Consider the following 12866-nt stretch of genomic DNA (forward strand, 5'->3'; position numbering starts at 1 on the left):
ATGGATATCCTGATCTGGCACGGTCCGGAAAGCATCAGAAGCTTTGCCTCACAGTTTGCCTGACAATATTGCAACCCACTCTCTTCTAGCTATTCGGTGCAGGTTACATTGTCGCTCAAAATCCGCCAGGTAGTTATCAATTTCACAGTCCGTTTCATCAAAAGCTTTAAAAGCGCTAAACGGAATCTTCCTTGTGTCTGCTGTGCTGTACTCACTGTTCGGAGAAGGTGCGGCTGCTTGTTGGACTGCTGCCAGTTTTAACTGTAGTTCTGCGTCCCTTATTTCTTTAGCCTCCTGTAGCTCTGCGTCTCTTATTTGTTTAGCCTCCTTCGCTAACAGGTCCATCACTCTCAGCACCACATCAGCCGTTGGGTTCGGGCCGAACCACGCTAGCTTCTCTCTCATTAGCTTGTTGGCTGGCGATTCCTCCTCCTGAATCACTGGTGTCTCCATCTCTTGTACTGCTGGCGTTGCTGCAATCCCGTCCTCCTGGTCTATCTCCATTGATTCTGCTATGATGACCCGCTTGGTTTTGTTGCTAGCAATCCTTCCACGAACTTCCAGTAGTTCTTCCAGTGTCTGCTTGGAATCCGGGTGTGAAGGGGAATAGAAGGGAAAAATCCCACTGCTGCCAACCAATTGTGACGGTATTGGTATGATATCCCCGTCAACGTTCCCTTCTTCCCATAACGAAAATCACCCCAATATTCCACGAGAAGGAATATCCCTGGAGTCGCCCAGAAAGCCACACATGCCAAGCTTACTGCTGGAACAACACAGAGTTTAATGTTATAACACACACAGCTTATATGTCATTTCCAAAACTGTTACAATGACAAATCTCCGCCCCCCTCTTACACAGTGGGGGGTCTTCAATACAGCTCCTTTGAAATAAAGATATTTCTTTGAACTAATCAGTATCTAGCCGGTTCGGCACCGCATATAGAGAGATAATTACCACAATGAAGCAATCAGCATAATTAACACAAGCCACTTAAACACAGATCTCCTTCACACAACACAATAGATCAATTAACCTTTAGAAATAGTGAGGGGACATTAGCACTTCAATAACCGGATGGTAATCACAATGGCAAGCAGGGAGAATTAAACTGAGACATATAGGCAAATGTATCACAGGTACTTACCTAGGTGGGTGCAGCATCGGTACTTACCTAGGTGGAGGCAGCATCGGTACTTACCTAGGTGGATGCAGCATCGGTACTTACCTAGGTGGATGCAGCATCGGTACTTACCTAGGTGGAGGCAGCATCGGTACTTACCTAGGTGGATGCAGCATCGGTACTTACCTAGGTGGATGCAGCATCGGTACTTACCTAGGTGGAGGCAGCATCGGTACTTACCTAGGTGGATGCAGCATCGGTACTTACCTAGGTGGAGGCAGCCTCGGTACTTACCTAGGTGGAGGCAGCATCGGTTCTTACCTAGGTGGATGCAGCATCGGTACTCACATAGGTGGGTGCAGCATCGGCCCCCCGCCGCCGGCTCTAAGACTGAGAACCAATCGATCAAACACCGCTGAGCGCTCGGTTCTCTGGGATCCCTGAGCAGAGCTGGTGTCTGTCAGTGGCCGCTGTGTGCTTTGCCCCCCCCCCTCTTGCTCACTGGACTGTGGAGGGGGGGGGGGGGCGGCTCGCTGAGAGGCTGAGCCAGATGCGATCTTGCCCCGAGCCTGGCCCGGCTCTGTGACGTCAGCCGACAGCGAGCTTCTCCTGCACTGCACTCTCCTTCTCCGAACTGTACTCCTGTGATCCACAGGAGTACATTGATGGGCACTGATCAGGCTGTATTGATGGGCACTGATCAGGCTGTATTGATGGACACTGGTGAGGCTGTATTGATGGGCACTGATCAGTTTCGCCTATAGAGAACTTTGGGTACCACATTTTTTCTTTCGATGCAACCCTAAAATTTGGGTATATTATTGTGTTTGCACTAAAAAAAAAAAAAATCCTGAAAAATGTGTCTTTGATAAATTTAAATAAAACTTTACAAAAAATGTTTATTGTCCAAAAGGATTTATCTGCTTTGGTCTCCTGCAGATCCCGCAGGCCTTTCCAGTTATCGTGCCGTAGTCTTTGCCCGGGCGCCGGTGCCAGGCCTTGTTTTGGGTGAAGGACTCGGCTCCCCCCGGATGCTCAGCCTGGATTCACCCCCCCCCCGGTGGAAGAACCAATTAAACTCTCGTCATGGATTTCTGCCAAGCGTTAGGAGCGAAGCACAATCTGGAGAGGGGGCACGAGGCCTTGTCAGTATTCTCCTCTCAGCCGCGCCTCGTGTCGGCTGAAGCGCCTCCCGGCGGCCCGTCTATTGATTATCTTTCTTTATTTAGCGCACGAGGCCTTGCCGGAAAACGCGGAGAGCTTCTCTCTGCAGCGGCGTGCAAAATGCAGATTGCGGAGACTTTGCAGCTGGCGGTTGGCTGCTGGGTGTGCTGCGCTCTTCACATGTCTCTTCCAGCAATCTCTGTCCTGACAGTAAATCCGACAGCCTCGAGCGCGGCCCTTTTATCCGGCTGTGCCGGGGGGGGGCGCCTTTATTTTTTTGTATTTGTGAGAACTGAGCTTATTATGGGGTAGTGATAAGGCCGAGACAAGAACCGAGGAGGCCTTTCCGGCTCTTCTGGGTTTTCAGCTATCGATCGTCTGCTGCCGGGGTCTCCAAACTTTCCAGACGAAGATTACCGATACCGACGTGCAACCTGACCGGAAATTCACCAATCTGCTCCGCCCAACGGTGCAAACTTCCAAATGACGAGAAGCCTGCTTTACTCTATTCTTCTTAACCACTTAACCCCCGGACCATATTGCTGGTCAAAGACCAGAGCACTTTTTGCGATTCGGCACTGCGTCGCTTTAACAGACAATTGCGCGGTCGTGCGACGTGGCTCCCAAACAAAATTGGCGTCCTTTTTTCCCCACAAATAGAGCTTTCTTTTGGTGGTATTTGATCACCTCTGCGATTTTTATTTTTTGCGCTATAAACAAAAATAGAGCGACAATTTTGAAAAAAATATATATATTTTTTACTCTTTGCTATAATAAATATCCCCCAAAAATATATATAAATATTTTTTTTTCCCTCAGTTTAGGCCGATACGTATTCGTCTACATATTTTTCGTAAAAAAAATCGCAATAAGCGTTTATTGATTGGTTTGCACAAAAGTTATAGCGTTTACAAAATATTTTTATGGCATTTTTATTAATATTTTTTTTTACTAGTAATGGCGGCGATCAGCGATTTATTTCGGTACTGCGACATTATGGCGGACACTTCGGACACTTTTGACACATTTTTGGGACCATTGGCATTTTTATAGCGATCAGTGCTATAAAAATGCGTTGGATTACTATAAAAATGCCACTGGCAGGGAAGGGGTTAACACTAGGGGGCGGGGAAGGGGTTAAGTATGTTCCCTGGGTGTGTTCTAACTGTAGGGGGGGGTGGCCTCACTAGGGGAAATGACTGATCGCTGTTCATACATTGTATGAACAGAAGATCAGTATTTCTCTCCCTGACAGGACCGGGAGCTGTGTGTTTACACCCACAGATCCCAGTCCTCGCTCTGTAACGAGCAATCGCGGGTGCCCGGCGGCGATCGTGCCCACCGGGCAAGCGAGTCGGGGGAGAGCGGGGCGCGCCCCTAGTGGCCTGCGCGAGAGCCGACGTATAGCTACGGGCTCTCGCGCAGGGGAGCCGACCTGCCGCCGTAAAACGACGGCGGCTGATCGGCAAGCTGTTAAAGGGGTTGTAAAGGTTCGTGTTTTTTCACCTTAACCACTGTCTTACTGGGCACTAAGGCCCAGATTCACAAAGGAAATACGCCGTCGTATCTCTGTTTCTATCTATGCGACTGGTTCATAGAATCAGTTACGCATAGATATCCCTTAGATCCGACAGGTGTAATTGTTTTACACTGTCGGATCTTAGGATGCAGTACCGCGGCCGCCGCTGGGGGGAGTTTGCTTCGTAAACCAGCGTCGGGTATGCAAATTAGGAGTTACGGCGATCCACAACGATTTTTCGCGTTCGCTACGTCGCCGCTAGTCTAGTTTCCCGTCGCAAAGTTAGTCGTCGTTTTGGGTGCCTTAACTTTAGACAGCAAACGTATCGCTGTCTAAAGTATGGCCGTCGTTCCCGCGTCGAAATTTTAAATTTCACGTCGTTTGCGTAAGACGTCCGGGAATACGGAAGTACGCTACGCACGTCGCCGATCGCAAAAATGACGTCAGTTCATGCATAGCACGGCGGTAATTTCAAAACGGAGCATGCGAGTAGGTCCGGCGCGGGAGCGCGCCTAATTTAAATGGTACCCGCCCAATCGATTTGGACCGCCTTGCGCCGGACGTATTTTTACGATACACCGCCGTAAGTTTCCAGGCAAGTGCTTTGTGGATCGGGCACTAAAACTGAAAACTTGCCGCGGTGTAACGTAAACGGCTTATGTTACACGGGCGCAATTGTACCTGAATCTGGCCCTTAAACCCCCCTCCTGCCCAGGCCAATTTTCAGCTTTCAGCGCTGACGCACTTTGAATGACAATTGCGCCGTCATACAACACTGTACCCAAATTACATTTTCTCTTTCGTTCATGGATGGACACAGCCTTAGGGCCCTTTCACACGTACGGACAAACGGTCCGTTTATTACAAGTCCATTTACGGGCTTGTAATGTATCCCTATGGAATTGCAGACGTTAGCAGATGATGCATCCGCTAACGTCCGCAACCATCCGCCTCCGCAAAGATCCGCTTTTACGGACGGAAGAAACCCCTATTTTTCTTCTGTCCGGCGAAACGGATCGGATTAATACGGACACACGGTCCGTATTCATCCGATTCCCCATAGGGGAGAGCGGAGGAGAGACAGGGCGGTCTCTGCACTGCGTGCGGGGACCGCCCTGTCCGATTTACGGAGGAATTCCCGCTGAGCCAAATGGGCTAACGGAGCGGATCAATACGGATCTGCTCCGTGTGAAAGAGCCCTTAACCACTTAAGCCCCGGACCAAAATGCTGCCTAAAGACCCAAGGGGTTTTTACAGTTCGGGACTGCGTCGCTTTAACAGACAATTGCGCGGTCGTGCGACGTGGCTCCCAAACAAAATTGGCGTCTTTTTTTCCCCACAAATAGAGCTTTCTTTTGGTGGTATTTGATCACCTCTGCGGTTATTATTTTTTGCGCTATAAACAAAAATAGAGCGACAATTTTGAAAAAAATGCAATATTTTTTACTTTTTGTTATAATAAATATCCCCCAAAAACATATATAACATTTTTTTTTCCTCAGTTTAGGCCGATACGTATTCTTCTACCTATTTTTGGTAAAAAAAAATCGCAATAATCGTTCATCGGTTGGTTTGCGCAAAATTTATAGTGTTTACAAAATAGGGGATAGTTTTTTTGCATTTTTATTTATTTTATTTTTTTTACTACTAATGGCGGCGATCAGCGATTTTTTTCGTGACTGCGACATTATGGCGGACACTTTTTGGGACAATTGTCATTTTCACAGCAAAAAATGCATTTAAATTGCATTCTTTATTGTGAAAATGACAGTTGCAGTTTGGGAGTTAAACACAGGGGGCGCTGTAACATTTAGGGATCACTGTGTATGTGTTTACTAGTGTAGGGGGGTGTGGCTGTAGGAATGACGTCATCGATCGTGTCTTTCCTATAAAGGGAATGACGCGATCGATGCGCCGACACAGTGAAGCACGGGGAAGCCGTGTTTACACACGGCTCTCCCCGTTCTTCAGCTCCGGGGAGCGATCGCGACGGAGCGGCTATAAACGAATAGCCGCGCCGTCGTCCCGGATCGCTCCTGAAGCCACGGGGACCGCCGCATGTACCGGGGGGGGGTCCCGATCCGACCCACGTCAAGCAGAGGACGTATATATACGTGGATGTGCCTGCCTGTGCCATTCTGCTGACGTATATGTACATGAGGAGGTCCTTAAGTGGTTAATCTTGACATAGTGGGAATAGCCTATCTATCTTAAGGAGTGACTAGGCAGATTAACTTCAAAGCAGAACCGCCCTGCCCAGGGTGCGGTCCCACTGACTATATCCCCTCAGCCTGCACCAAGCAATTCCGTTTTTTCTGCCTAGTCTAAGGAGAAGACATGGCTCCCTTCAGGCCCATGGCTTGGAGGCTTTTAGTTTGGATTCATTTTTTATTCATTTATTAATTTAGGTTTTTCCTGCAATCTTCAATCAACTGCCGACTGGGCGACAGGCTGGATCCCAAATCCTTGTATTCTTCCCAGTTTCGGCCATCGAGCGTGTGCAGACCATAGCTGCGCGCTGGGTCGTCCACGACATACCCGTCGCTCTACAGGGTGGCCGGTGAGCTATACGCTCCAGGGCTTGCATCGGACCGGTCTACAGGGCCGAGTTGCAGTAGCCTGGCCAACAGCCACCTCCGTTACCATGCGGTAGATGTGCTTCGATCAACTGCCGACTGGGCGACAGGCTGGATCCCAGATCCTTGTATTCTTCCCAGTTTCGGCCATCGAGCGTGTGCAGACCATAGCTGCGCGCTGGGTCGTCCACGACATACCCGTCGCTCTACAGGGTGGCCAGTGAGCTATACGCTCCAGGGCTTGCATCGGACCGGTCTACAGGGCCGAGTTGCAGTAGCCTGGCCAACAGCCACCTCCGTTACCATGCGGTAGATGTGCTTCGATCAACTGCCGACTGGGCGACAGGCTGGATCCCAGATCCTTGTATTCTTCCCAGTTTCGGCCATCGAGCGTGTGCAGACCATAGCTGCGCGCTGGGTCGTCCACGACATACCCGTCGCTCTACGGGGTGGCCGGTGAGCTATACGCTCCAGGGCTTGCATCGGACCGGTCTACAGGGCCGAGTTGCAGTAGCCTGGCCAACAGCCACCTCCGTTACCATGCGGTAGATGTGCTTCGATCAACTGCCGACTGGGCGACAGGCTGGATCCCAGATCCTTGTATTCTTCCCAGTTTCGGCCATCGAGCGTGTGCCGACCATAGCTGCGCGCTGGGTCGTCCACGACATACCCGTCGCTCTACGGGGTGGCCGGTGAGCTATACGCTCCAGGGCTTGCATAAGGACCGGTCTACAGGGCCGAGTTGCAGTAGCCTGGCCACGTTACCATGCGGAAGATGCACTGTCCAGGATGCTTCCAGCATAAACCCACAGGCAGGGTAGGTAGCTACTACCTTGGTGTGTCCATGCTGTATTTCTTTACTTGCACGATGTATAAAGCCGCCATGCGCCCGAAACTGAAGAAATATTCCCTCGGCTCCGACCAGCACATGATCATCAGAAGGGGGCACAGAAAATGGAAAAAAATACACCCCCCTAAGCTAGTAGGAGCGGCCGAACAGGGGTGTGCAATTCAGATTTTTTTTTTATTAATTCTGCACTGACTGTCCTTGAAATTGCTCCAGCCCTTGTTCAAATCCCATCTGGGGACAAAACTGGGGACAGACTTGGTCCGGGGACAGTGTCCTCAATCCAGGGACTGTCCCTGGAAACCGGGGATGTCTGGTCACCCTACCATAGGCGCAATCTCACACGCGAGTGCTACAGAAGGAAATTCCGTCCAGATGGGACAAGCGCCCATCATCCCTGGATTATCTAATCAGGGTGAGCCACTTGGTCAGGGCCTCCCTTGTTGGTGGCTGACCTCACCGGCACTCCTGTCTGGGAAGTCGTTCCTTCTTTTTACTGGATAGTCATCATGACGGACGCCAGCCTTACCGGTGGGGGAGTCTGGGGGGTTCAGTCGACCCAGGGTCGCTGGTCTCCATTTCCTCTGTAACTCAAAACATGTAACCAGTAAAAAAAAATTAAAGCGTCACCTATGGGGCTTTTTAAGTACCGAAGTTTGGCGCCATTCCATGAGTGTGTGCAATTTTGAAGCGTGACATGTTAGGTATCTATTTACTCAGTGTAACTTCTTCTATCACATTATGCAAAAACATTGGGCTAACTTTACGTTTTTTTTTTAAAGCATGAAACTGTTTTTTCCCCCCCAAAAAAGCGTTTGAAAAATTGCTGCGCAAATACCATGCAAGATAAAACGTTGCAATGACCGCCATTGTATTCTCTAGGGTCTCTGCTAAAAAAAACATATATATAATGTTTGGGGGTTCTGTGTCATTTTCTAGCAATAAAATGCTGATTTTTACATGTAGGGGCGAAGTGTCAGAATTGGCCTGGATGCGAAGTGGTTAAGTTATTCAAAATAAAAAATTTTGGGCCCCATTGGGTCTCTTCTTCATGGTCTTTAACCACTAGAGGCCCGCGCTATAGTCAAAAGACGGCTACAGCGCGGACCTGTAAATCAGGGAGGACGTCAATAGACGTCCTCCCCTTTGCGCGCGCAACGCGTGACCCACCGGCAGGGTGCGCGTGATTTGATCACCGAGTCACTGAGACTTGGGTGATTACAGATCCGTGTACGAGGCCGGTGACTTGTCGTTATGGTTCCCCCATCCAGATGGTTCCTGTAAGGACTGCGAAATCTCCGAACCTCGGCCGGCATCCAGGCTCAAATTTTTTTAACATTAGATTCAGCCGAGTTGTCAGAATGACAATCGACTGTTTTTTTAAAATTTTATCCCCGTACATACCGTATTTTCACCGCCGCTTCCGGGTATGTCTTGTGCGGGACTGGGCATTCCTAATTGATTGACAGGCTTCCGACCGTCGCATACTGCGCGTCACGAGCTGCCGAAAGAAGCCGAACGTCGGTGCGCAGGCGCCGTATAGAGCCGATTAGCAGTCCGGCTTCTTTCGGCAACTCGTGACGCGCTGTATGCGACGGTCGGAAGCCTGTCAATCAATTAGGAATGCCCAGTCCCGCAGAAGACATATCCGGAAGCGGCGGTGAAAATACGGTATGTACGGGGATAAAATAAAAAAAAAACGTAATGTATGTTAAAAAATTTTTTGGGGTGAACCCCCCGCTTTAACATCATGGTGGATTGGAGGATGTTAAAAAAAGAGCCAAGAGGCCGAGCGGAGCGGAGCGAGGCCACTTTCCTCAAATTTCACCCTGCCCTGGATGCCGGCCGAGGTTCGGAGATTTCCTGTCGGCAAGGATTGCGCCTGCGCAGTCCTTACAGGAACCATCTGGATAGACGGAACCATATTGGCAGATCACCGGTCCTGGCCCCTTACCCTGTGATCAGCTGTTAGCCAATGACAGCTGATCACATGATGTAAACAAATCACCGGCTTGTGTACAAGGGACACCGGTCCTGAAGAGGAAGAGGCAATCCTGCCTCATCTGTGGCCACCTGCCAGTGCCTCCTGCCACCTGTGCCAGTGCAACCTGCCAGTGCCCACAGTGCCACCTATCAATGCCCACCAGTGGTGCCAACCAGTGCCCCATTAGTGCCACCTAGTAATGCTTCCTATCAGTGTAACCTACCAGCGCCGATCAGTGCCCATTATTGCCACCCATCAGTGCCCATCACTGCCACCTATCAATGCCACCTATTAGTGCCACTTCTCAATGCCCACCAGTGCCACCTATCAAGGCCCTTCAGTGCCACTTCTCAGTGTCACCTCTCGGTGCCCACCAGTGCCGCCTATTAGTTCCCACCAGTGCCGCCCTATCGTTGCCCATCAATGCAGCCCATTGGTGCCCATCAGTGCAGCCTCATCAGCATACACCAATGAAGGAGAAAAATTACCTGTTTGCAAAATGTTATAACAAAATATAAAAAAATATATATATATATTTTTCTTAATCGGTCTTCTACATTTTTTTTTTAACAAAAAATAACCGCAGAGGTGATCAAATACCACCAAAAGAAAGATCTATTTGTGGGAAAAAAATGATAAAAATGTCATTTGGGGTACAGTGTTGCACGACCGCGCAATTGTCATTCAAAGTGTGACAGCGCTGAAAGATGAAAATTGGTCTGGTCAGGAGGGGGGTTTAAAGGGGTTGTAAAGGTAAAAGTTTTTTTACCTAAATGCATCCTATGCATTAAGGTAAAAAAACATCTGACAGCACCGCCCCCCCCCCCCCCCGAGCCCCCGTTTTACTTACCCCACCCCTCGAAAGTCCTGTGCGCGTTCTCGTCCTCCTGTTCGGTTCCCAGCCTGGCCGTTGATTGGCTAGGCTGGGCATGTTGATAGCAGCGCAGCCATTGGCTGGCGCTGCTGTCAATCACAGCGGATGACGCAGCGCACCGGGGGGCGGGGCCGAGTGATACAGTTGGCGGCTATGGCCGCCGCTGTATCACGGAAGCGCGCTCGCAAAAGCTTTCCACCATGCGAGGGAGCTCGCATGAACGTGGAAAGCTTTTGCGAGGAGGAGCCGAGACAGCCGCCGAGGGACCCCAGAAGACACAGATCCGGGTCACTCTGTGCAAAACGAACTGCACAGCGGAGGTACCGTATTTATCGCGGTATAACGCGCTCCCGCGTATACCGCGCACCCCCAAAGTGACCCCCAATCCTGTGGGAAAAAAAGTTATTTTTGTACTTACAGTTTTGGTGTCTTGCGCGGCGTCCATCGGCGGCCTCGTCGGGTCCAGCGTCCTTCTGCGGCTTCGGGTGTCCTCTTCGGCGGGTCCGGCGTCCTTCTGCGGCGTCAGGTGTCCTTCTGCGGCGGGTCCAGTGTCCTCTTCGGCGGGTCCGGTGTCCTCTTCGGCGGGTCCGGTGTCCTCTTCGGCGGGTCCGGTGTCCTCTTCGGCGGGTCCGGTGTCCTCTTCGGCGGGTCCGGCGTCCTCCCCGCTCGTTTCCCACGCCCAGTTTTGAATACTGCGCGAGCATATACCGAGCGCAGTACACTCGGGCAGGCTCGGCAACTGTCGTGCTCACGTCCTGTACGTCCAGGAAGTGACCGCGGAAGAAGCCAAGACTGGCCTAGCCTGCCCGAGTGTACTGCGCTTGGTATATGCCGGCGCAGTATTCAAAACTCGGCGCGGGTATCGGCGTATATCGCGCACCCACGATTTTGCCCTGATTTTCAGGGCAAAAAAGTGCGCGATATACGCCGATAAATACGGTAAGTATAACATGTTTGTTATTTTTAAAGCAAAAAAATCTTGCCTTTAGTGTCCCTTTAAGTGCCCGGTAAGCAAGAGGTTAAAGCCTGAAGAAGGGAACTAACTGGTCCTGAAAGTTTGCGTTTTTAATAACCCAAGTTAGTCAATAAAGATTATCGCTTACCCTCCAGATTTTTAAACATTAGGCCTACTATTTTTTATATACTGATAATTAAATATTTGTTTTATGTTTTTTTTATTGCAAATTTTCTCACACTTTGTTGTGTCTGTGTGCAGGACATCATCTCTCCGATGGAACACGGGCACCAAAGAACGAATGTTGATCAAAGTGACAGATCGGGAGCCAAGCTTCTTGATGCACCAGGGTAATGGTTACTCTACCGACAACGCCCAGGGCACCCGGTCCCGGCGGCCATCGGGCGGGCAGCCTTCCCCCATCATGCAAACGTTCTCTGTAGACACGGACAATTCTGTCTTCTTCCCCGAAAGAAAATCCTCCCCGTATATGAAAAGGGCGGAACACGTCGGCTCCTGCTCGCCCCTCCTCGGACGAGGCGAATCGTTCTGCACGTTACAATCTCAACACCGAAAGCATTCAAACGAGTCGCAACCTTCCTCTCCGCGCTATGCCTACGAGCCCCCATTGTACGAGGAACCTCCCATGGAGTACCAAGCTCCCATCTATGACGAACCGCCCATGGAAATGCAGTACGACAGCAGCGGGAATTTCCGAGCGATGTCCCCGCAAAAGTCACCCGTACGAAAACCGCACGGCTACCTACAGTCACCGAAACAGGTTTCCAACTCTCCGTACCAACAGCTCGTGTTGACCAAACAGAAGTGCTCCGACAGGTTCATGAGCTTGGACTACAGCCCGGCCGGCAAGGAGTACGTAAGGCAGTTAGTCTACGTAGAACAGTCGGGGTCCAGCCCAAAGATGAAAACGGGTATCCGCCATAAATACACGCCCAATACCATTGGTGGATCTTACTCCTTGCAGCACAATCCACCATATATGAGGGACCATCGTTTGGAGGTGAAGTCTGGAGATTACAGCAGCATGGAGAACGCCGAACTGCGACACAACCAACAACAGCAACACCAACAGTTTCATTCTGAAGATTCCATGTCTTGGTCTAGTCAGCAGGACGCCATGTCCTCGTCTAGCTACTCCCCCAACACAAGAAAACGGAAAAGCAGGAAACCGTCCTTGTCCCAGGAACCCAACTCGGCGCCGGCTGACGTCACCGCGGAGAGGGAGCAAATCAACGAGCATAATATGGTAGAAGAAAGGCCTTCGTCCATGCCCAACAGGCCGCTAATGAGCCGGACAGAGAGTCGGTCATCGGAGTCTGATATGCACCGCGGCTCGACCGAAGCCTTTATGGCCCAGGCCCGTCTGGCATGGGAGGCCCAACAGGCCCACTTCCACATGAAGCAGAGGAGCAGCTGGGACTCCCAGAAAGATGGCTCTGGTTACGAGAGCGATGGTGCCGTGCCTCTACCAATGCCCGGGCCTGTGGTCAGAGCCTTCAGCGAGGACGAGGCGTTGGCACAGCAGGACGGCAAATACTGGAAGAGGAACCCTTTCGATAAACTCGGATTTCCACAAATACTACTGGAAAAAAGTGTGTCTGTCCAAACCAATCTGGCCTCGCCAGAGCCGTACTTACACCCATCTCAGGTAAGCAGGGCGCTCTGGTCACTGTGTGATAATATTTGTAGAGCATGCTTTGGGTGGGATGCCACTCACTTGTGAATGTTCTACCATAGTAAGTGTCAAGCCTCATACACACCATCTGATTTCCATCTGACTTTTCCGTGGATTTTTCTTCGAA

General features: G+C 50.6%; 1 protein-coding gene across 1 annotated transcript in view; it reads left to right on the forward strand.

Annotated features, from left to right (window-relative positions):
* The window catches only part of ARHGAP39 (Rho GTPase activating protein 39), a 175782-nt gene that overhangs the window by 67582 nt on the left and 95334 nt on the right, over window positions 1-12866 (forward strand). Inside the window, exon 3 of the mRNA XM_040354714.1 lies at window positions 11305-12712. Within this exon, the coding sequence (XP_040210648.1) occupies window positions 11305-12712 (1408 nt within the window). The remainder of the gene's footprint in view (window positions 1-11304; window positions 12713-12866) is intronic.

This window comes from Rana temporaria, chromosome 5, assembly GCF_905171775.1.
Source record: "Rana temporaria chromosome 5, aRanTem1.1, whole genome shotgun sequence".
Classification (NCBI taxonomy): Eukaryota; Metazoa; Chordata; class Amphibia; order Anura; family Ranidae; genus Rana; species Rana temporaria.